We start from the raw sequence: 26,127 nt of genomic DNA on the forward strand, positions 1-26,127 counted from the left end.
AGAATTCTTCAAGTGAACAGCATATTATAGCGCACAAAATCACTTTATATGATTTATATAAAATCACTAAATATACATTTTATAAAACATGACCCTTTAACACTACCACTCTCTATTCTATTTATATTATATCTACTCTCTATTCTATTACAAATAACAAGTGTTCTCTATTCTTTTTTACATTTTATCTATTGGTTTTATTTTTATTATAAAATGAATAATAATTTGACCCATAAAACAAACTTAGATCACTCAACTCAAAGTATTATTGCAGTTTAAAACATTTAAAAATGTAATTTATTCCTGTGATTGCCAAAGCTGGACATTCAGCAGTCTTTACCCATTTCGTCAGTGACACATGATCTTTCAGAAATACTTCTAATATGCTGATTTAGTGCTCAATAAAAATTGTATTATTACGAATGTTGTAAACAATTGTGCATACCCGTATTTTTGTAGAAGTGAGATACATTTTGATTTTAGGATTATTTGATGAATAGAAAGTACAGAAATGTATTCGTAATATAAATATTTGTTTTTAATTTCATTTAGACCTATTGCTCAATGTCTAAATCATGTATGTGTATATAAAGTGACACTAAGTCTCTTTTAATTTCCTACTCGGGTCAGGCATGTGCGTGCTTGTCTAAAGAAAGATTGATTGGCCAAGTGTCCCAGTTTGGACGCCAAGAGGACAGGTCTGCTTTCACTATGTACAGATGCAATGGTAAAACAAACTAGCTCTGTGATTCATCCCACACTATCAGAAGGTCCTGATGTATTAATATAAATCCTAGAAAAGAATAAACATTTTGGAAAACCTCAGTTGAACGTAATAAAGTTTCCTGACCACCATTTACTAAAGGTTAAATAAAAAAAAGAATACACTATTTTTCAGTGAGAGGTTGTAAACATTAATAATAACTAATTTCATTCATTTTCAGACTTAAATCTACTTGTCGTGATTCTGAACTCATTTAAAATCTTGACCGCTTAGCAAGAGGCAAAGGGTTATTTTTATATCAGCAATGTGCGCCCCCTCCTTTTAAGCCAGCAATGAGTGACAGCACAGCTGTGATGAACTAGATTCTACCTTCATCCAACACAAGATTACACTGCACAGGGAGATGGTGGGTATCTTTTCTCTTTCCCCTCTATTTTAACTTCCTTTATGGCTGTCCCCCTATCACCAGCATCCAGCTCAGGTTGTGGGAGGGGATCCATGTGCGCTCGTATTCTTGCAAGAGCAACTAGAAGGAACCCCGGGGCACAGTTGCAGTAGTAGTTGTCTTCTCTAAGGGGGCCCTGAAAATAACATGGACCGTATGTACTAAGGGCCCCCAGGCCAACAAACTGAAACAAACGTAAGCACAAACTGGACCATGGTGGCTGAGGAGGTTATCATCACCCTATCCGGAGGAGCACCATGGGGCTTCAGACTACAGGGAGGAATCGAGCACCAGAAGCCTCTGCAGGTTGCCAAGGTATGATTGCCAGGAAACACATCAATGAATGTACTGTACCTCACTTGAAGTCTTTTAGAGTTATTTCATCCCACAATTCTTTAGCTCTAAAAAAAACTTAAAATGTTCAGAGCTGCCTGACGGTGTAATGGACACCAGGCCCCTGCACTCTTAAGTGTGGTGTGGAACTGATCCTCTACCAAAAAAGCCAAATTATTCATAGAGCTGTGAACTTTCAAGTGTCCCCCTTAACCCTCTTAACCTTTGAATCCTAAATAGCTAATATGCACGAATTGTATATTTTCTAATAGTGACCATGCAAAAGTAGATTACCTGTAACAGGCTAAGATTGCAGAATAAAACTTTATGTAAAACAACGGACAGTTTATGACTAGTACTTTATGAGAAGCTAATCAAACATTTTTCTATCTAGTTAGCAGTACAAGGAAACGGTGTGTTTTTATGGTACATATAATTGTTATACTGGTTTCTGCTATTATTTTATAAGTACTTTTTGTTATTACTTTCTAAGAAGCAAACTGTGATCTAAAGAGCAGATTTTGATTTTTATAATAATATATAAATAAAGGTTTATGCTCTTTATGCTCTCTCACACACTGTATTGCAGTAGTTTTTGACTTATCTTAGCCTTTGAGCATGCAGGTCATATTTAATAGCATTTACCCTAATTGAGTGCAGTTTGGTCCCATGTCATACCATGCTTATGTCTCAAATAATCTACTTCCAATGGAGACTTTTTACTTTATACATGATACAGTGCTTAATGATAAAGCATCTTATTCTGGTTGATGGTCATGTTGTTGTCATGTCATGCTTGCAATAGTTTAGGAAATAAATATGGTCCTGGTTACGTATTTTACTTTAATCCAACACCAAAGATGATACTTCAAGCCATTAGTAACGACGGACTATTATTGACTATTTTATATAAACCTATCTATCTATATAATCTGATCAGGGTAGTTTATTGCATCCAATGATCTTGGCTGTCATGAAGAGTATTGATTTTTATTGGTAGCTAGATGCTTGTCATCAAAAGTGAATTAGATTAAACTAGTGGAATGGACACTTTCCCAAATCAAGGGCAGCATACAGATCTCAGTTCACCACTTGGTCCTGAATATAACCTTTGCATTATAGTTGTATCCTAAAAACCACAGGCAACCAAGTACAGGATTAGAGTCTGAAATAGAAAAGCAGATCTCTCTATGCCATACTGTTTTAGTCTGTTCAACAAAGTCAAAGGAGAGCACAGAGTTTAAAATGTCCTTTTAATAGTATAGTGACTCAGGAGCTTTAGCACAGTATTAAAGAGCAGGGGAAATTTTATGAACCCATCTCACTGTCTATTTATAGTCTAAAAGTAAGTATTTATAGACTGATTATTGCATCCTCAGTAAGATGTGAACCTGTCAGTGTGAACAAAACCACTGAAATCAGAGACTGTCCTCCTGTGCTGAGTAAGATGGCAGACAGGACAGGGGTTTGAGCAATGCCATTGCAAGGTCTAGTTCATAAATAACATTAATACCGGCACATGGGCAGCCTTTGTTTACTGTCTATGCCAGCCTGCTGAGTGCTTTTTTTTTCATCATTTTTTAAATATAAAGGTAAAATTATCTGAAATAAAAAAGACAGCATTTCAAGTCCCAGGAGGCCTTTTGGTATGGAGTTTGCATGTGCTATGATTTCCATTACAATCTAAAGACATTCAAATAGGTGAATTGGAGACAACTACAAAAGACCAGGTTTAGAGAATGGATGGATATAGACTTAATGTGTATAACCAAACTCATATATCACTCATTCTTGCAGATCCGCTTGTAAAGATGGGAAGATTTTGAAATGCAATATCAATGTCTTAGTCTTTGCCTAATCTATGGAAAACTTTCAAGGTCAAGTTAAATGTCTTCTTGATCCATTTATCCATTATCACCTGCTACAATTATCCTGTAGGTGCGCAAGCGAAGTAAAGCATGTCGTGCCGGACTGCGTGAGGGAGATGAGCTGGTGTCCATCAATGAGAATTTCTGTGGGAATCTGTCGCATGCCCAGGCCATGAACCTGATCGACAGCATGCCAGGAACGCTACACATCCGAGTTAGGAGGTAAGCCAACCTTTCCTTTTCCAATGCAAATGGTGTGTTTAACTCAATTGTGAGCTGAAAGTACAGTAAGTGACTGTATTCCATTCAAGCCAGGGTTTTTGTGAGTTACTGTTTCTGACCACCACTGTGGTATTTTACTCATGTTTATCAGGACACCGGCTGGCTTCCAGTCAGTGGTCCTGGTTGCTCGAGCTCCTTCTCCCCGCATTGATAAAGAGTACCGTGCTGCCATTAGGGCCATGTCTCCATCCAGCTCCCAACCTCACCAGTCCAGTGAGCGGCAGATCCTGATATCCCCAACCGCACGCAGTGGATTGACCTCCCCACCGGGCAGTGAGGCCTACTACGGAGAAACAGACAGCGATGCAGACGTGGCTGCTCATGAGAGGCAACGCAAACCAAAACGACGTAGTCCAAGCAATTCACCTGGCAAGGCAGGTCGAGCCTCACCGGAGGGAGCAGAGACTTCAGAAATGAGTGGGTATGACAGTGCCTCGGATGCCCAAGTTTACAATCTTTTGGGGCCTAAAGAAAGACAAGATGCATTGCCTGGTGTAACCCGCAGAGAAGTGATTTACCAACCCCCTCCACATGGAGCTTGGTCCTCTCAGACCTCCACCGAGACTTCATCCATGAGCGCAGATGACCAAAACCCACGAGAAGGGCTAATGGAAGAGGACAGTGGGTTCCAGGAGCCCACAAATCTTCCCCCTCTGGTTTCTCCAGAAAGAGCCAAAGAAGCTCTTATGTTGTGCTCTCGTACTCAGTTGGTGCCCATGGTTGGGCCAGTTGACAATCCAGTGGATGAGGAACTCACATTAACATACATGGATAAAGCAAAACAAGCAAGTGAGTATATGAAGATAATTGCTCTTATGATCGACTGGCTTCAAATATACTGTCATGAACACCTGCTTAGCTTTGTAAATGTGTTTTTAACATCACAGCTTGTGATTGCCTTCATGTAGACCCTTGAAGATATGAAGGTTTGGTCATGAGTCTTTTAGCCAGCACCAGTGTCTATATTTGTCCTGAGACTTGCAGGGTTGATAACCTGAGCACTGCTTTGAATGAGCTGGCATAAGCATCTCCAGCTGCTAGCTTATATCAGGTGACAGTGCTCCTCACAGGCCTACGCTCATTCTCTCCACCAAGAGCCCTAGCTGAAATACTTGACAGTATTGTTAGTGTTCTCCGTATTGTTTTCAGACATGTATAGAAGCATCTGGCTTCTGAATATTTCAGGTCAGTGTTCAGAAAATGAGTTATGTACAATTAGTTACCCAGGTTTAACTTTCCGGTGCCCGGACACTGCATTACACTGGTGTGACACTGATCCTGGATCGCAGCTGCGGAATGTGTGTTTGTTGATTCCAGATCAGGTGATAAACAACACATTGACATCTGTGTTTATGGTGAGATTGCTTACTGTGGAATCTTGTATGCTATTAATGGAATATTAATATTAAATATGCATGAACAAAACATGTATTACGATAACCGTTTAGTGAACCGTTTAGATTCCGCAGATGGCTACACCTAATGATTTACATTACTTTGTTAAATTTCTTCCCCGTGTTATGATAATGATTAGGTTTAAAGAATAGATCCGAGGTAAGACTTGGGGTTATGTGCCATAGTACCACTTTTTAAAAAGTGTCAAGCATCTTCAGAGCTGCTGCTATTTGAAGCAGTGTAATTTCAAGCACCAACATAAATAAACAGTCATAAATCTAAAGACAACCCTAATCTGTACTCTAAACATGCTCATGCTCTTCTTAGGGACCACAATTAAGCACTGGTAAATAAAACATCTCCCTATGGTAGACAAATCAACTTGGCAGCCAAATGATTATGCTCTTTTTCTGTAATTGCTGTAGATTAATATAATGAGGGGTCCCTGTGGCAAAATGCTTTGATTAAATACACTTTTTATTGGGTTATGATATGAAAACTTTTTTGAGTATGTTCTCTGACATGCAACTTTGCAGTACCATATGAAGAAATTAATCTTAACTAGCCTTATGATATAGTTAACTATCATTTTTTAATGGAGGAATTGAGTGAAGCATGTGCATGGAAATATAAATGTTACATTTTTCTGCACACTTTTAGCACAATTTTACAGGCCCAGTGATTCAGAAGAGCACTGTTAGCTATATTTATCACTATTTCTGACAGATATAAAGTGAACAGTTTAAAGCCATAAACAATTAATTCTCAATTAAATGTAAAAAATTCAATTCTGTCTCAAACCTTTAATTTCATGTTATGCAGAATTGAACCGTGGAGATACAATCGCGGACAAGCAGGTAAAAGAAGCTCGGTCCAAGTGCCGCACCATCGCCTCACTACTGACAGATGCACCCAACCCTCATTCAAAGGGTGTTTTGATGTTTAAAAAGCGCAGACAACGCTCCAAGAAATACACACTGACAAGCTTTGGAAGTGTTGATGAGGACATGAGGCAGGACTCTCAGGAAGAGGATGGCATATTTCCTGGCAGTGAATCAGAATTTGATGAGGAAGGTTTCTCTGCTGCACCCGACCCCACATGGGACAGTGACTACCTTGAGCTGCTGGAGAAAAGATCTGCTTCCAGAGGTCAGGAAGGAGAAGGTGGTGCTCTGAGTCCTGGTTTGAGTGATACATCTGGGAAGGGGGCACAGTTGTTTGAGCAGCAGCGGAGAAGGGCTGAGGAACATGCAAAGAAAATAGAAGCTGCGCAAGAACAGTTACAAAGTCAAATGCTGGGAATTCCACTGAAAGAGACACCAGCATCTCCTCAACTACAGACACCACAACCACAACAAGACCCATTGACAAAGCCTAATGTCCAGCCACCACCAGTTGCTCCGAAACCTGGCAGACTTTCAAAAACTCTACATCATGAGGTTCCACACGCAGAGATGCAAAACATGACACAGATGGCCACACCTCAAGCCACTTCCACTGTCCCTGTTATGGTAAATGGAGATACTTCAAACACAATGGCACCAGACCCAGCTGTGTTTCCCATAACTAGTCTCTCAGTACCTTCTGCAGAACCTGTGATGCCTCCACAACCAGCTCCTCTACCTGATCTCTCTTCAAGTTCTGTGTTAAACAGAACTGCCAGACCTTTTGCCCCAGGCTGTGTTACCAATCGGGCAGCCACTGCTCCTGTTGTGTTTTGCCCTACAGTCAGTAAGAAGTCACCCAGACCTGTTTCAGTGGCTGTGGTTGCACATCCATTCTCTGCACCATCAGAAGAGCATGTAATGAGTGTTAACCCGGCCTCCTTTGTTAGCCAATTCACAATGAGTCAAATGAGTACCGATGTCCCTCCTGAAGTGATACCCACACAGCCCTTTATGTCTGAAAAGTCTGTTCCTCCACCTGTATCTGTGGAATCATATTCTCAACCTACTCTTCACTGCTCCTCAGTGGAAAACATCCAGGTTGCATCAGTGCCACCTCCCATAGTTCAAACCCAAGTACCTACCTATCCTGTAGAAGCCAAAACAACTGTTCCACCAGCAATCCCTGTTGACAACACAGTGACCGCTATGGCTCCTGTTACAGCTCCCATTACTCCTCGGGCCATTGCAATACCATCCCAAACCTCTTCTATTTTGACCTCTGCAGCTTCTGAGATCTCTTTAACTGGAACTCCGGTGTCACCTGTAGTCTATCATGAAAAATCCTTTTCCACCACTGGCCGCACTGGTATTCTCCAAGAGGCCCGCCGACGTAGCACCTACAAGCCAATGTTTAAGATACCTGACAGTAAGAAAAACTCACCAAACCCTGAATTATTGTGTATGGTGCAGAACCTAGATGAAAGACCCAGACGTGGATGTTATGAACCGGAAAATACTACTCACTACATTGATGACAATAGGGCAAAGGTGCCACCGCCTGTGGCTCCTAAGCCAAGGGTCATCCCAGAAATGTCACAGATCCCTCAGGCAGAGGGAAAAGGAGCGGAGCTTTTTGCTCGTAGACAGAGTCGCATGGATTGGTTTGTTGTAGACTCTCCACATCTGCAGCAAGCACCACTACAACCCCAACAATCCCAATCAGTCATAGACTTGATCGAACCACAAAAAACCTCAACAACCCCATCCCACTGGAAGTATTCCCCTAATGTTCGTGCTCCTCCACCGATAGGTTACAACCCCTTGCTGTCTCCATCCTGTCCAGTTGGGGTGCAGCGTGGGGGTGCCAAAGTGTCTGAGGGAAGTTCTAAAGGAAGTAAGGGTAGTTTTGGTGTCCCAAAAGAAGGTATCAAAGCCTTGGACTTTATGAGGAGGCAGCCTTACCAACTGAACCCTGCAATGTTCAGTTTTGGTGGTGGCACTAGCACAATGTCTTCTGTGTCCTCCTACCAGAGGCAGCAAAGGGAAGGCCACACTCTGACACCACCCAAGCAGATCCCAGTAAAGGCTGCACGTGTGTATGAAATAAAACGATTCTCCACTCCCACCCCAATGTCAGCACCAACTCTCAACCCAACAGTGATTGTTCCACGCTCACGGACCACACTTGGTGAGCACATCTCTCGTTCTGACATGACATCCCCTCTACCTGAACCTGTACCTGAATCAACTCCGGCACCTTCACGAGCCGCAGGCCTCCCAGAGCTCCCTAAAATATCAGCTGTGCCCATCCCTCACCCCATGCCATACTCACCCCCAGCTCCCATGTCAAGTATGTCAAGCCTAAGCTACTCTGGGCTTCAAGCTGCCAAACAGTTTAAGAGTGCCCCTGAGTTAAGTTCCCTACCAGACCCATTAAAATCTCCAATCCAAGTTCCCAAACCTCGTTTTATTGCAACACGTGTTGGTATTCAGCCCCGCGTCTGGAGGCCTGGAACCCTTCCTCACTGATGATGTTAATTTACATGTGGAAGAAGCTGAACCATCTGCTTCTGTTGCAGACTCTAAATTAATACTTTTTAAATATGATTTAATATAACTTGAAGATGCAAATAAATTATTTTCTAAATTTCAGATATAAAATATACTGTGGAGAATATTTGTTGTTTTGAGAGTATTTTTCAAATATCTGGAACAATCCAGAATTTCTGCTGAATGTTCAACAACATGTTTAAAACATTCAGTGTTGTTAACATGAAATTTATTTACTTAATGCATGTTCCTGTTCTTGTGAAAAATTTATATATGCTATTCCAAAGAGAAATATTGTTTGGCTTTGTAAACATCAATCAAAGTGTAGCTTCCACTTCCTCTGAAATGGCTCTGCCTTTTTCACTTAGATGATGTTAACCAATAGTCAAATAGCTACTTGGGCATTGTTTTAGCAAACTTACATTCAGACAGGCTCTCTAGTGGTGCAAAATGCCCAGTTTTTTTATCCAGTCAGTTCCTAATGCATAACATCAAGATGCATCATACATTACACTGATGGACTGGACTGAGGTATTTTTAAATATTTTCCTTCAAATTTCTCCATTACGACATACATTTTTTTGGCACCATTTAAAATACTAAAGTGTAGTTGCTTTATGGATCTTGGGTGTAAACCTTGATCTACTTGACATGGAAAAAATACCTAAGAAAAAAAGGCAAGCTGAGGCTTTGTTTTGTCGTATGCTCTTAGGTTAATCAGAAATGATATATCTCTTGGCAGAGCCTGCTCTGAACAGGTGCATAAGGGTCACAGCCTATTTGTAGGTGCAAAGTAAGCAGGGAACCAGGCTGGATCCTTAAAATGTGCTCTGACTGGATTTTTGGTCTTTATATCTGACTATTGATATATTAAAAAGATGAAAACTTATTTTTATATAAAAACATATTTAAGTGGTCAAATCAGTAAGTGTTGGAAAGGTACAGTGTTGAAGACGGTCCTAGAGAAAGGCTATCTGAGCACTGACACAAATCTGTCTCATGAAGACAGTGTGAAAAGTGCAAAGCTAGCACTGTCCAGGATTATTAGAAGGTTAATTAGCCAACTGGCTTTACTGGAATTAGTCAGAATACTCATAGCAACATGAAATATTTGAATGGCTTGTGCAGCAGTGAGGCTGATGATTTCGGGAATGGGTGGTTTACGAATGTGTTCCCAAAGTCCTCAAACATTGCAATGTCTTAAGAGAGAAAAAAATCTAGGGCTTGTAATATTAAGGGAACAATGGATAGAGGTTTAAGGAAGGAAAACAGTTTATATCAATGTGAATTAAATATACAGATATATCAGATATACAGAGAGGATTATTAAATAATTCTTGTAGTACTGGCAGGTGAAAATATTTTAATTTTAAAAGGTCTCCTATTTGAAAAAAAAAATACATTTAGAAATTGAATAAGAAGTTGATACAGAGTAGATGCAATGTTTAAAATCTGAGCCACAGTTTTGTTTGTCTTTCCAATTACTGTCAGCCATGTTTAAATCTTGATTATATGGCGCTCTTAATTTTGGCTGTACAAATCATTAGATAAATGTGTCTGTCTTGGTAAAATCAACTTTGTGGTTAATGTCTCTGGTAATTTTGTTTGTGCAATGCTTATGATGAGCTCAGCTAAATTTTAGGATTTAAGTGATTCTAACCTAAAGTGTCTTTGTATTTCTAACACAATGAATAGTTTCAATAAAACTTACCTGAAATTTCCCATGATGTCTCTGTCTCATGGTAAGCGACAATCGCAGACACGATGCCAATGTCTCACATGAATGCACTTAAACCTAATGATATCCGAGTTACCCTTTTACAAATAAAGAAAAACCATTTTGAATTTATCTGATTAAGAAGGCCAGGTTTATTTAAATGTTTTTGCGAAGTTGTCTGACTGTAACATGTTTCAGAATAATGATCAGTGTCGAAGTGTTTTAGAAAGACTTAAAACCATGGTTTATAGGGTGAAGATGACTAATCACCACATGGTGGCGCTTATCTCTTACTTTTCATAATAGAAGAAAAGCTAAGTAGTAAAATGTGACTGCATATTTTAGATTTTTATTTTTTCCTCTGTATCTTTGTGGGGACTTGCCATAGACTTGTATAATTATTTCTTATACTGATCTAAAAATACTTCCGTCCACTAAACCTTAATCGACCCCTTAACTCCCTGACAGAAACCTTTTTTTGCATGTTTACATTATTAGATCAACATCAAGTATTTGAATACCCCCTGTATAAGCCTACACACACACATACATACATCTCTGGATCTCTGGTTTCCTTTACAATTATTATAAATTCAAATCACAATAAATGGCATTTATATATGCCTAAGTGTATAAGCAACAGCAAACGTGTCTCCTAAAACTCAGTAGTGGTGAAAGTGTTGTATTGCACACTGCTGGGTGGGTGGACTACAGCTAAAGCTGGCACCATTCTCATGCATATGCTGTCCTCCTATATTTAGGCCTGATAATGTTCAGGCACTTTTTATGGCTGCTCCACACTTTCCCTGCTTAGATTCCATTTCTGAGTGGTTCCTTCCTGAACTGACAAAGACAGAGAGAATCTGACGAGTTATCAGGTTCATACGGTGCAAATAATGTGGTCGAGAAAAGAGATATAATAAGAATTGTTTCTGAGACAGGTGTGAAAATGTCACCTGAAATTATGCTTCTTGAATGGCAGAGAATTTAGGTACAAATGAAAAAATTATTCTGTACTGATATTGGAGCAAAATTCCTTCTTTAATTATAAAAGGTAACGCTGCTGATTTTAAATTAGACGCAAGCATCAAACTTAACAGATTGCACATTTGTGGATTTGCCAATAATTTTCTCATTCACACCACAGCTATTTAGAACCATGTCATGTTAATGTAACATTGGCTGCCCTGTCAAACACGACCCTTCTGAGTGCTTAGAACATTATCATAAAAATGAATTTAGCACAGTTATGGTGCCCACTATTGGATTTAAAATCCTCTCACGAGTGGAAGGTGATTAATGAAAGAAGAAAAGCGCAAATCCACCATAACCCTTTCGCCTTGTGAAGTTATTTGATAACTATGGCCAATCACCCGGTCTCTCTACTTCTCTCTATATTTAGCCAATGAAGCATCTGCAAGAAAGATATTAGTCTCTTGATATTCCCATCAGCAAAGTGCTGTGCAGACCAAATGCCCCCACCCCTTACCCCTCACTCCCCCTTTCATACCCGGACTCTCCCTCCCCCCATGAAGATCTGCCATCCAAGTCCCAACTGGATTTTGCACGCCTTGGGTTCTTGGTCCAGCCACAGGTCAAAGGTACCCTGGAATTGGTAAACTTCTAAGCAACAAACCTTTTCCTATTATCACTGTACCTTTGAGACCACTTCCTGTAAGCAGTCTAGAGCCTTGGTAAGTGGATTATGTGATTTTGTTCTGTCACTTTACTAATCGCACACACCGTTCAACTAACAGCTGCATGACGGCAATGAAAACAAGACCAGCAGTAGCTTCTGTTGCTAGTGCGATACCCACTCTAAAAGTTTGCAAGCACGGATTGCACATTCTTGTTTGGATTGATTGGAATAATCAAGTTTAAATGCTCCAACCCCTTTTGTCTGCCAGAAAGTGGGAATGTGCAAAACACTCCCACCCAACCTGGCTGATGATTTTATGTGGAATGCAAAGCCTGTAGTGTCCAGCTGGGGGAACTTAAGCCCGGTGGACCCCAGCTCATGGTTATTTTACAGGGTGGGTCAGAGCCCCCCCTCGTCTCACCACACATCAATCCATGGTGTCATTTCAGTTTGAGGGAGATTTCCGATTTCTACAATGCATTAAGTAACACTGTAAGTGTGTTTATGCGTGTATGTTTGTGACCAATCCTGAGTATCTGACAATAAAAACCAATGCCATGACTTGCCACTAAAAGGTCTTGCTTTAAAAATAGCCATACTGTATTGAATTACAGTCAAGTCAACGCAGTGTTTGCCATTAACAGATCCTTAAAAAATAGCAGACACTGTGTGTAGTAAAGCGAATAAAATACAAATGAAAAGATAGGCTTAAACTTCAATTTAATTGGACTTTCAATTTAATTGCCTTAACTGTGTTAATTGTAACTAACTAAAAATAATAATAATAATAATAACTATGTCATGAAGAAAAAGGCGAGATGGAAATTAAATGAAGAGCTAAAGCTGGATATATTTCAGTATTTGCTTTAAATCTGTAAATAGATTTGTGGGATTTGGACGGTATGTTTTCTTAGTGAGACAAACCAACTAACAGCACAAAATAATATTTATTGATGTCGGTGCTGCTTATGTCCCACCAAAAAAAAGACATAACTTCTTGGAAAAGGATATCATTACCAAATTAGCTTTTGTTGAATTATATAAAAGGATGGAAAGTGAAATTTATGATTTTAGTAAAAAAAAAAAAAAAAAAAAAGTATTAACTGATGAGTTTTGATTTTGAAAATTTGTAGGAATGACCCGACCTCATAAATCAAATGTGTTTTTTATTCTTCTTTTAATTTCTCCTGTGATACTAGAGTTTGCTTTTCTGTAAGGCTTATACTGATTATATCTGGAAACTGTTAAAAAAAAAACCCACCCTGAACAAATTAAGCACTGTGGTGAATTATATGTGTGTCTTCATACATACTTGTCCTTGGAATCTGAGGAACGTGAGGTCATTCATATCTACTGTACACTCAGCAAGTGTCTGTTCTAAATGTATTATTCCTCAGGGACTAACAGCATGATCTGCAGACTTTGCTCTCACCACAAAAAAATGATAACTGTTCATTTGCTTTCAAACAGAAACTACTCCAAACTACTGCAAAATGACAAGACAGAGACACATTTGAGCACAGTAAATAATCAAATGATCTCTGATCTCTGTTTTCCCAGTCTGGAATCATGCCTCTGTCAGGAACACCAGCACCACCCAACAAGAGGAAAAAGCTCTCCAAGATCATCACTGACCTGTCACACATTACCCAAGATGGTAAACCGCCCACAACTTCAGCTTTATGCTTGATTTGTTGCATAATCATTCCCTACATAAACATATGAGACAGGTCAAAAAATGTCACCTGAGAATTTTGATTGATTGTCAGGAATGCAATGGTTATAAAGTAATGAAAGGGAATTACAGTACAACTTGAGTAAATTGTTTTCTGGTTTAATATATTTTAGAATGCAATTTTCTGCAGCAATTACTCTTCAGTGTCACATGATCCTTTAGAAATCATTCTAATATGCTGATATGGTGCTCAGCTAGTATCAGTTATGAATAATGGTCATTATTGTTTACCAGTGTTATTGCTTAATACTTATGTGAAAATAGATTTTTTTTTGATAAATAAAAAGTTAAACAGAACAGAATTTATTTGAAACATTGGTAACATTGTACATCTCTTTTACAGAATAAAAATAAAACATTTTCTTATTTAAACCAAACTTTTGAAATGGCAAGGTTTCACAGTTTCTACAAAAATATTAAGCGACACATCTATTATTCTGCATTTATAACAGTAATAAAATGTTTCTTAAGTACCAGATAAGCATAATATACAAATTTATATATATATATATATATATATATATATATATATATATTATTATTTTTTTTTTTTTCAATAATTTGCTTTTATATTTCAGTAATAGTTCATAATAATTTACTGTATTTTTCTGACTATGATACTGTGGTCTGGGATTACATGCTCTAACAGCTATTTTTCATATAATTAAAGAGTGTGTTTGTTTAGCCTTCCTGACAGGTGAGAAGATGTCTTCTTTGAAAGATGTAATTAAAGACTATGAACATGCCACAACACATGCAACAGCCTGCTCAATCGCCTGTGGTGGCGGTGTCACTGTTTATCAGTGCCTGCAGTAAATAAATATGTTAAATAACACTAAAATATCCTTTATGTATTTTATCCCATTTTATGAACACAATTTATAAATCGAAAGAACGAATTAGTAAATTTAGCAATCGTGTGCATGTTTTAGTACAACAAGGGAATGAATTAGTAAATCATGCACACAATTTATAAATTTTTCTTGCATGTCATGTGCAGGGCTCCGTATGAAAGGGCTTTTATATTTGCTCAAAATCTAACTTTTAAATTAAAAACAAACAAGCAAGCCCAGTCCAGATTTAAAAAGTAACGCAAAGGTAATGTAATGCATTACTTTCCATAAAAAGTAACTAAGTAATGTAATTAGTTACTTTTTTAGGGAGTAACGCAATATTTTTTAAACACTGCTGTTTATTGAAAACATAATTTTCATTCAGGGCCTGTCACTTAGGTTCCATGCGTCTGGATTTAATATGTCTTAATGAGGAGTAATATGTCAGTAACAACATGCATCTCGCAGATTTCATAGCTGAAATGTCAGTTGTGTCTCAGATTATTACCGGAGCACCTCTCATCATTATAATCATGGGACATTTACTCCACCGAAAGAACATTACATAAGTGTCTCCAGCGGAAATCAAGTCTAATTGATGGGTTCTTTTTTTCATGCTTTTGAATGTGAGTGAAAAAATTATTGTTGTGAAAGAATGGAAAATCTGTGAAAGAACTGAGAGGTTCTTGCAAACCTGATACATGTTTATATGTTTTTCCTTCAAAAACATTATTCTGGTATGAGGAAACTGTTTCTTATTCCATGCAGGGATGTTTAATCTAATGGAGGAATAGACTTGATAATGTTTAAATGATTTTACTGTTTATATTAATACTGTTACGAACATTTCCAAGGAACTGTGTCTGTTTTTCCAGCACAAACAGTGGGTGGTAGGATGACTAATAGCTATTTAGTTACTGTTATGATTACAATGCAGGAAAAAAGATACATCTGTATAAATATGGATGACGATACTTGATACTGGAGAATATTGGATATATTATTTATTCTTTCCAAGCAGTCTGATAATACCATGCACAGTTAAAATACAAGTGAACCAACGGAGTATCACAATGCTGATTGCACTTTATGTTAATATATAAAACATTTACTAGTTTGCCAGATACCTTCAAGCTGAAAACTGATTGTCATTTAATGATATATAAACATTAAACTAGCACAGTAGTGAATAATGTCTTTCTGTTTTGCTTTGTTTTCTAGAGTATGAATCAGAGCCTGAGGCCTCAGAGTTTGACCTGGGGAAAAAGATCAGTCCTCCCAAGGATATCATGCTGGAGGAACTATCCCTTCTGAAGAACAAAGGCTCCAAGATGTTCAAGATGAGGCAGATTCGTGTGGAGAAGTTCATCTACGAGAACAATCCTGACTTCTTCAGTAGTGATTCCATGGTAAGGCAGGCTAAGAGTTATCGACATCTGTGAACTTGTTGTTAGATTATTTGCATTAAATGATCATTATTCCTAAAGCTCAGCTCTCCAGTGTTCTCCATTCATCCTATTCTGATTCTTTATTCTTGTTCTTATTTCTTATTTAAATGTACATTTGAGTGCTGATTTGGAAACTCTTTCAATTATTATGTTACTCCGTGGAAAGGATAACCTCCAGAAGTTCGTGCCCAGCCTGGGGGGCCAGATGATGGATGTTGGTGGGCATCTGATTGGTGGTCATATGTCTGGCCAGGCTGGTAGAGGCGGTCAAGCACCAGTGCCGCCTCCTAAACCCGGAAGCTATGGAAAGGGATTAGAGGGTGGGCTACAAGCAGGTGGGCTCGCTGGAGGAGCAGGTGCTGGAGTGGCTGGAGGAGAAGGGGGGAAGGATGGTGTGTCAGGAGATGCACAGGGTGAGTAGGAATCCAGATGAAGACCTTTATACACTAACCAGCCCACCCACACTAGAAACTGCCATAGAGACTCAACATGAAACTTGTGTTAAACAAGGTTATTATCGTGAAAAAAAAAAAAGGAATTTTGTTCCAGTACATTATGCATTAATTCAGTGGACATTACTGTTAACTGTAAAACACAATATAATGAAGTGCAAATTCAAAATACAGATAAAACACCTGTAAATATATATATATATATATATATATATATATATATATATATATATATATATATATATATATATATTTATTTTTTTTTTCTCAGTGTAACAAAAACAGAAATAATATAAAATACAAATATTAGATGAAAAAACGTAAACTATTCGAAATTGTTTTATGTTTCTTTGGCAACTGAAATAAGTTTGAAGTTCGGATAAGTTAAAGTAATAGTAGTAGTAAAATTTATATTAAAACCAATATAAAAATGAATTAAACATATATAGCAATATTTAGAGACATCAAAAAACGAATACAAATGACCAACATATTACAACATTTCTTAAAATGAAAATAAACAAAAATAAAAGCAATTCCAAAATATTAATGAAAACTAAACCCAGAAGAACTGTGGCAACGCTTCCAAGGAACCTAACTGCAAAGCTACATTAATGTAAAATGTTTTAGGCACTTGTGTAAAAATGCTGAAAAATGAGGATTCTGTCAAAAATAATATCATAAATAGATTTTCTTTTTCAATTAACTTCTATTAATTAAACTGAATCAGCATTTGGTGTGACAGTCCTTTTAAAGCAACTGTGCCCTCGGTGCACATATGCCTAATTTTTTCAGGTAGTTTTGCAGGTAAGATTCTTGAAGTGTCTTGGAGACATTGCCACAGTTCTTCTGGATTTAGTCTGTCTCAGTTTGTTCTGTTTCTTCATGTTATTCCAGACAGATGATGGTGAGATCAGATCTCTGTGTGGAACACTGGCTGCTGTCAGACTCCTGCAAACAAAAATCTCTCTGGATTATTACAATTAATGACAAAAATAATGTTTGGAAATGTAAACTGATATTTCCTACTGACACACTACAGCAAAAGAGAGATAACCGACTTAAAACCATTTTTTAGCTGCATGGGGAAAATACTAGTGTTCTAATCATTTTGGCCACCATATATATATAAATGGCAAAAGCATATACAATTTTTTTAATTAAAATGAAAACATACAATGCGCAAATAAAAGGCAATGAAAATTCAAATAGTGTATAAACAATACCAAATAAAACTTTTTTTAAAGGGACAGTTTTACCATTAATTTTTAATACTCATCCTCAAATTTTGGGGTGAACCATGCCTTTACTTAATAGAGCCCTTAACTAATGGAATGCAATTGGTTTGAATCAATTTATATTTCTCTATAGGTGAGGAGAGTTCTAAGGCTGCTTTGGAAAAGGCAAAAAAGAAGGGTGCATATGTGAAGACATATGTTTCCCCTTGGGAACGGGCGATGAAGGGCAATGAAGAACTTCTAGCAACAATGAAATCTCAAATGCCTGGACCCTGCTCTCAAAAGGAGCTGCGCAATTACAAGTGCTTCAACAGGTGCAGTTGCATTTCTTCATATAGGCTGGGCAATCTGCCTCTCCTCTTTTCCTGTGCATGCATCAATTGTACTTTGGTTTCCTTTGGTTTTCAATTGTACTAATGGTTTCCTTTTTGCCTTTAATTGGTCTCTCTCTTTCTAGGAGTGCTATGCCTTTTGGAGGTTTTGAGAAGGCCTCTCAGCTGATGACCTTCCAGATGCCAGACATCGAGGTGGCCGCTGAGGAGCTTGAACCTGCAGTGGTGTACCATCATGATATTGGCTCACGGCCCTCCTTTAACCGCACACCCATTGGCTGGGGAGGTAGCGCTGAACCAGGCAGCATTCACATGGAGTTGGATACTATACCATTTGATGGGGAGACTGATGACCTGTGAATCTACAACACTAAAAAAAGAAAAAAAAAAGAAAAAAAAATTATGCCCGTCCTAATTACGCTGCACTCTAATAGCCAGACACCCACCTACGCACACAGCCACAATTTAACAGTCCATCAGGAGGACATGTAAAATGTGAATGGCAAACCTCTCTCACTGTACATGAGAATCTAACTTTGAATCCAACTCTGCCTCTTAATGTGAGCTTTTAAAAAAAGAAATACATATGTATTTGTGGAGGAATTTTATGCATGAAGCATATCAACTTAAATGAAGGTGTCAGGTGGAGACTGAGGTTTTGATTTGCTTGTTATTTTGTCAGCATGTTGCACTTTAGAAGTGAACAAATGAGCATAAAGTGCCTTGGGCAACAATGTTCAGTTAGCATTCGCAGTGATGGACTGCTTGGCACGCACTGATTTGTCCTGTCACTTAAAGAAGGTAAACAGTTTTTGACTGCACAGTCTACAACCTCCCTTTAAATAAGCTAATGTCCCACTTTAACATTTCATTATAGTGTCATTTACATGAGCAAATACTAATTATAATCATGATCATCATGTACTTATGATTATAATAAAGTTGTGGTGCATCTTACACAGTATTGTTGTCTCTGCTGTAGTAGATTATTTCATGTAATATGAGCACATTATGCATGTTAATATATAACTGGCATCCATGTCTTCACAATAAAAACTCTAAACTACTGTCTTCACACCACTACATGCCCATTCTTCAATAAATGATTGATTGCATTTCTGTTGCTGTCTTTTTTATGTATATACTTTGTCATTTGTTACTATAATTAAATTGGGAAGGAGAAAGTGGGTCATGAGTATATTTGCCTGTGTTTTATGGCACTAATACTAACCACAGCCAGCAGGTTGCACACAATATTTCATGAGGACTTAAAGCTGGTTCTTTTTAGTGAATGAAAAATGCGCAATGCAAGTGTTCAGTTCTTAAACAAATTACTTGCATGAATCAGTTCTCTTTAAACAGTTAAATAAATATATAAAATAATAATAATTTTTTTTTAAAATAAATGTATCAGCTGGACCAGTAACTGAATTAATGTGACTCATATTTACTGAACATATCTGCTACTTATTTGTTATTTTGTTATGTCTTACTCAAAATGATGTAGAACTTTTGTTTTACTTAAAATTAATGAACTTTAAATATGTTTGAAATATATGGGCCCCTTATTGTATTGCATAGAAAGTCTGTGAAATGTCCAAGAGTCTGCAAACAAAAAAACATTTCTTTTTTTTTTTTTTACTGAAATGCCTATATCTATATATTCATATTAAGAACCCCCCCCCCCCCCCCCCCCCCCCCCAAAAAAAAAATATCCATAGCCGTTAATGGACTTTGGATATTTTTCTTTTCTTTTTTTATGAACCCTTGTATTTACAACCAGTCAACCATCCCAGCCTATGGCCCAGTCTCCTTGTCACACTCACACTCCGTCGACTCGACACCTGAGACGCCAAACATCGCGAGAGTTGGTTGCCTTGGCTGCAGCACAGTGACGCTGAGGAACGTTTAAGGTTTAGCGGCAGAAAATAACAGATTTTTACTCTGCTGACCAGCCAGGGGGAGGATGCATGTGGCAAGGTAAGGAAACCCTTCTTTCACCATCCTATCGAAGTAGTGTCTGATCCTCTGACATGAGAAAAGGACAGAGAAGACGTTTCGCTGTGTGAGTTGGGAAGTTAAGACGTAGCTGCTCTTTCACAGGCATGTGCTGATCTAGTAAACAAACACAGGGATGCATCACTGTCAGAACGAATGCATTTTAATCATTTGTGCAGCACATCGGATTTCAAATTGGCGTTTTCTTACTTGGCCATGCTTCTCAGAGAGTGTTGTATTGTCATACAGGTATATAGTGCGAAGGAGACGCTAAATCTCACATGCTCTAATGTGCTGACGAAGCTGTGCACACTGTGCGTTGTGCGAACGCAACGCTGCGCATCTAGAAGTTCGCCACGTACGTAGTAGAATAAGCACATGGCTGAGCTGCGACCATGTCGATGCATGCATCAGTTCTATCCTAAATAGCAAATTACCTATGCATTTTCATGTTTTGTAATTTCTCTAGCGATTGAATGCAACCTGCATTACAGGGAAAAAAGGATATTGCAGATTTGGAGGTGATTTATTGCTGGCCCCGTCTCGTGCGTTTTAACTTGCCCAGCACAGGACCATATGCTCCTCACCATTTTCAGTGACGTAACGCTTTCTCATCTTTTCAATACACTTGATTGTCCTCTAGCCGCCAATGTCATCTGCTGGCGTTTTAGAGGCTGTGCAGGTGAGAAACGGAGAGAGTGAGAAGTGTAGGTCATTCAGGTGATCTATCTATCTATCTATCTATCTATCTATCTATCTATCGTTCTGAGGAAATAATAGCATTCATAAACTTGTTTTTTCTTCATTGAACGGAATAATTTGAGTTTAATGAGTTGGGTAATTTGCGTGCATGGAAATCAGTCAGTTTTCAGTGTGTGATGGTGTGTTACATAAACAAGCCGGAGAGATGTCTCTATTAATACAGTGAAGAGGGGTGATCAAAATAGACACCCCTCCATCCAAACCCTACCCTTTATGTTCTCTCATAACCCCATCCTTTGGCAATCTCTCTGTGAAAAGTAAATAAGAGCCCTGGCATGCATGCGAAATAAGCCTACTAATTGTTATGTAAAATTTAGAAATGAATAAATTAACATACTGATGGTCACTCCTCGAGGGCCTGCGCACCCATGTATTCATCAGCAGACAGAGCCTTCAGTCTGGCTAATTGGTTGGGGCTGTATGGGATTCCTGTAAATTTCACAACATGCTTTTAAGGGCTTACGACAGGAAGGGACAGAAAAGCCCTTGAGGGTAACTTTTTTTAAACTTCTCAAGGTAAAGGAACATTTGAGATGAGTGGGGGATATTCATGTGTAAATCAAAACTCTGGTCTTCATTTGATATTAGCCTTAGTCTTTTCCTTGCGAGGGTAGTTTTCCTGCTTCATCAAGCCCATGCACTCTCAGCTCACATGCACTCCTCTCTCTGTGATGGTGTGCGCTCACTCTATGCAGAGGAAACACAAATAAGCTGCCGTCCATTAATGCCAAACAGAATTTAACAACAGATTGTCTTAGAAAACGCATAATGACTCTACTATTTCATATAAAGTCCCATATGCATGGCGAATGATAATTCTTCTCCACATAGATGCACTCATAGTGATGCTGTCATGTTTGTCCTGTTGCTTTCATCAGCGTTGGTCATGTTGAACTAATAACAGCCATGTGTGATTACAGACATTTTATTTAGTAAATAAATACTTTCTAGGATACTATATGTGTATACAGTAAGAAAAAAATTCACAGGATTTGCATACATCCCAATGGCTATTTTTGAATGTTTTTTTTTTTTTATGTTACATTTATTTTCCAGAGTACTTTGCAGCCCAGTAAAATGTATCATGGACAGTGAGGAGATTTTAATTAGACTGACACAAGCTGCTGGCATTGCACATGTAGTTGGTTTACTAAGTCTCACAGCAGTCAGTGTAAATAATCTAGCACATTTGGACTGTCATCGCCTGTCAATATTACACAATATCCTAACAGAGGCAAACTTGCATGAATTGCACATTACAGACTAAAATCTTAAACCGATTGAGTAAAGGACAATAAATAATCACATGTATGGTTGTGATTTGGCAAGTGGCAAAAATCTTCTACAAAGAATAATTCAGTTTTTTTTTCAACAAATGCATGTGACAGACAGAAAGTGCATGTCTGTAGCCAGACCCTCATTATTTCTTATTACACCGTGATATACAGGTGCATCAAAAAAAAAAAAAAATGTTTTGTAATTTAATTTAAAAAAAAAAGTTCTTATATTCTAGATTCATTGCCCCCAAACTGATAATATTTCAAGAGTTTTTTTTTATTCTGATAATTACGATTTACAGCTTAAAAATTCTGACAATCATCAACACCTTCCGCAAGGAGGGTAAGCCACAGAAGGTCATTGCTGAAAGGCCTGGCTGTTCACTGAGTGCTGTATCAAAATATATTTATAGAAAGTTGATTGGAAGGAAAAGTTGTGTTAGGAAAAGGTGCACAAGCAACAGGGATGACCACAGCCTTGGGAAGATTGTCAGGAAAAGCTGATTCAAGAACTTGGTAGAGCTTCACAAGGAGTGGACTGAAGCCAGAATCAGCGCATCAAGAGTCACCACACTCAGTCATCTTCAGGAAAAGGGCTACAGCTGTCACGTTCCTAGAACCAAGCCACTCCTGAACCAGAAAAAAAACGACAGAAGCATTTGACCTGGGGTAAGGAGAAAAAGAACTGGACTGTTGCTCAGTGGTCCTCTTTTCAGTCCTATTTTCAGATGAAAGTAAATTTAGCATTTCATGTGGAAATTAAGGTCTGGAGTCTGGAGGAAGACTGGAGAGGCACAGAACCCAAAGTCCAGTGTGAAGTTTCTGAAGTCAGTGATGATTTTGGTGCCGTGGCATCTGCTGGTGTTGGTCCATTGTGTTTTATGAAGTCCAAAGTCAATGCAGACATCTACCAGGAGATTTTGGGGCATTTTATGCTTCATCTGTTGACAAGCTTTATGGAGATGCTGATTTCCTTTTCCAGCAGGACTTTAGCACCTGCCTACAGTGCCTAAACCACTTTCAAGTGGTTTGCTGACCATGATATTACTGTGCTTGATTGACCATCCAACTCACCTGACCTGAACCTCACAGAGAAGCTATGGGGTATTGTGAAGAGGAAGATAAGTAACATCTGACAAACAATCCAGAGGAGCTAAAGGCCGCTATCAAAGCAATCTGGGCTTCAATAACACCTCAGCTGTGCCACAGACTGATCACCTCCATGCTTGAAGATCTTGAAATTTTCTGGTTTGTAAATCTTTTTTTATTTATTTATTTGATCTTTTGAGAAAATATTCAAATTTTTTTAAAATAATTACCTAAGTCATAACCACCAGAATTAAAACAAAAAACTCTTAAAATATTTCAGTTTTTGTGCAATGAATCTAGAAAATAAGAAAGTTTGCTTTTTTGAATTAAATTACAAAAAAATAAAGACCTTTTCCATGATATTCTAATTGTTTGAGATGCACATGTAAGTCTCTCTCATTAACAGATTTGGTCATTTTCTGGACGACAGTTACCCTATTTGAAGTTGAAATGTATACATTTTATTGCATTGGTAATAAAGTATCAAACCAACAATTGTGGCTTAATTGTCCAAATATGATTTGTAGCCACTGTGTCTTTGCAGTATTTCAATGTGTCTGTGTTTTCTAGTTTTTGTCCGTATTGCCCTTTTGTTTCTTATTCTTTATTAATTGTGTTTGTAGAAATGCTTTTAGAAAGCGAAATGGAGGAAGATGAATGCTTTAAGCACCCCAGCTCTCTTTCGAGCTCTCTTTAAGTTCTGTTTGCTGTCCTGTAGCTTATGTTGAAGTCCCCCTCAGTCAGTCTCTGAAGCCACAAGCCTCTTGGTCTACATTTGGTCTTTTAAAAAAAAACTTTAAACCCGTAGAAATGCATACAGTGAATCTGAACAGTTAAATACTTAAAGGTCCCATGACATGAAAATTTCACTTTATGAAGTTTTTTAACATTAATATGAGTTCCCCTAGCCGGTCTATGGTCCCCAAGTGGCTAGAAATTTCGATAGGTGTAAACCAAGCCCTGGGTGTCCTGCCCTGCCTTTGAGAAATGAGAGCTCTGATGGGCCAATCTGGAATCTTCCCCTTATTTTGTCATAAGGGCAAAGGTTACCTCCCTTTTCTCTGCTTTGCCCGCCCAGACAATTTGGAGAAAATGGATTCAGTTTATTTTTTACATTTAATTCAGTCACAATATCAGCACAGGCTTAACAAACAGACTTTTACGATTTGGATTTATGATGTGTAGCTAATTCAAGTTCACACAGACTTTCTAAATCGTCTAATACGGTTTATGCATCAGTGAATCAAGCCAGGGACTAAACGATCAACTTCACATTGAATGTCACTTCACTTAATCACTCACTTACTCACTTATTGTTTCTAGTAGCATAACATGAAAGAAAAATGTGTTATTTAAAGCTGCGGTAGGTAACTTTTGACGCTCTAGCGGTTAATAAACAGAACTGCTTGCATCTTGCGGAAGAACATCGTAGCCGGAACTACTTCTCTCTGTTTATGTCTATGAAGAATCACAAAGGTACTGGGTTACTCCGCCGCGGTACCCCCGAAGCAATCTAAAATAGTCAGAATATAAACACTTATTATAGGTGCATCCTAGTGATTCAGGACAAGCAAAAAACACGTTTGGAAAATGGATTCATGGTATACTCGCTTATTATATACATATAAATTAAACAAAGTTACGGACCGCAGCTCTGATTGGTTGTTTCTTACCGGGAGCGGATGAATTTCTGCAAATGGCAATAGGACCACTGGGAGGAGCCAGAGGAGCTTGATTTTTTCACAGATTATCTGTCTCATATTCTACTGTCAGGACATAATGACAGGTTTAACAAATATGTAAAAAATATGTTTTTACAAAAGTTACCTACTGCAGCTTTAAATTGCGATATAACTACAGAGAGCGATCAAAGAATGCTCCCTTAATATTGTTCTGAGCTGTCAATCTCACATCACGAGTATATCTGCACACTTGCCCGAACTGCCGTTCTAATGAATGACACTGTTATGTTGCACAACGAAGCTTTTACTGTATTCATGTCAATATTGTGTTTGCTGTTAGTTGTGGTGAAAGCATTTTGTGAGAGAAGGCGTGATGAGATCACTGCATTCATGCGATAAACAGACTCTGTCTACTCAATGCTCATCACTGCAGCCTTTCATGTGATGGGAAAATAAAAAAATGCTATAATCAACACTTCCACGATTAGTTAATCTCGACAGATGTAATAATAAAAATAAAAAAAATAAAAAAAGTATTTGAGAGGGGTTCCACGTGTAATACCCATTTCGAATGCAAAGTTGTCAGCCAATCACAACAGTTGTCGTTTACTCGTTAGAGTCTCACAGCAGACACGCCCCTTCAAACAGAGCATTCAAGCCAGAGGGCTAAATCATGATATAAAAATGCCTTTTATTTCTAAATTTTAAATGTAAAAATCATACTAACAATATAAGTACACCTCAGGAAACATTTAAAAAAAACATTAAAAAAAAGAAAATAGTCCACATCATGGGACCTTTAAAGGGATACAGTAGTTCACCCAAAAATGAAAATTCTTTCATTACTCACCCTCATGTTGTTCCAGATCTGTAAGACCTTCATTCATCTTAAGTATCAGAAAGGATTTTACCACGATCAATACACAAAAACATAATATAATCAATGTAATCAGCTTTGTTTACATTCAGCATGCGCATGCTGATTACGTTTTGGGGTACTCTTCAAAATGGTAAAAGACAGTATCTCAGGGAGAAGAATTTGCTGAATAAATTGTTATTGTTTTCTTTGCTCTTACTTATGCTTACTAAGTTATTGTAAATTTAAGAAGCATTTTCTATTTCAAGTTTTGTTAAAATGTATTTTATTCCTGAAATGGCAAAGCTGAGTTATCTGCAGTTAGTTAGCTAGTTATGTGGAAGTTAAGTGCTATATTTTATACCTTATATTTCCATGAGAAAACACTAGCAGCAGTAATTTAGAAGACAGTACTACTGAGAATTATGGATAACCCTCCTACGAATGTCATAGTTTAAACACTTCAGCTAAATGCTTCCCTGTAAACATATTTCCTATCAGTACTTCATTTGGATTTTTATAGCTGCTTCCTAAAATGACTTGTTTAGGTCAGTTACCATTAAAAAACTGTTGGACAACAGCCGG

The 26,127-nt window shown here is 38.0% G+C and overlaps 3 protein-coding genes across 4 annotated transcripts in view; all 3 read left to right on the forward strand.

The window, feature by feature from the left end:
- The first annotated feature begins 1,088 nt into the window (after nt 1-1,088).
- synpo2la (synaptopodin 2-like a) lies at nt 1,089-10,206 on the forward strand. The gene is made up of 4 exons (XM_026224626.1): nt 1,089-1,484; nt 3,441-3,592; nt 3,744-4,441; nt 5,870-10,206. Exons 1-4 carry the CDS (start codon nt 1,383-1,385, stop codon nt 8,461-8,463), a joined length of 3,546 nt encoding a protein of 1,181 aa, XP_026080411.1. The 5' UTR covers nt 1,089-1,382; the 3' UTR covers nt 8,464-10,206.
- Nucleotides 10,207-11,659: 1,453 nt separating this feature from the next.
- On the forward strand, nt 11,660-18,993 carry myoz1a (myozenin 1a). The gene is made up of 6 exons (XM_026224628.1): nt 11,660-11,895; nt 13,401-13,497; nt 15,630-15,817; nt 16,023-16,269; nt 17,680-17,860; nt 18,004-18,993. Exons 2-6 carry the CDS (start codon nt 13,410-13,412, stop codon nt 18,236-18,238), a joined length of 939 nt encoding a protein of 312 aa, XP_026080413.1. The 5' UTR covers nt 11,660-11,895; nt 13,401-13,409; the 3' UTR covers nt 18,239-18,993.
- Nucleotides 18,994-19,722: 729 nt separating this feature from the next.
- usp54a (ubiquitin specific peptidase 54a) overlaps nt 19,723-26,127 on the forward strand; it is a 63,073-nt gene continuing 56,668 nt past the window's right edge. Inside the window, exon 1 of one of the 2 annotated variants that reach the window (XM_026224630.1) lies at nt 19,723-19,858. The gene's annotated coding sequence lies outside the window, so the exon portion shown is untranslated. The remainder of the gene's footprint in view (nt 19,859-26,127) is intronic. The other variant, XM_026224631.1, reaches the window with a different exon arrangement.

This window comes from Carassius auratus, chromosome 38 (assembly GCF_003368295.1).
Source record: "Carassius auratus strain Wakin chromosome 38, ASM336829v1, whole genome shotgun sequence".
Taxonomy (NCBI): domain Eukaryota; kingdom Metazoa; phylum Chordata; class Actinopteri; order Cypriniformes; family Cyprinidae; genus Carassius; species Carassius auratus.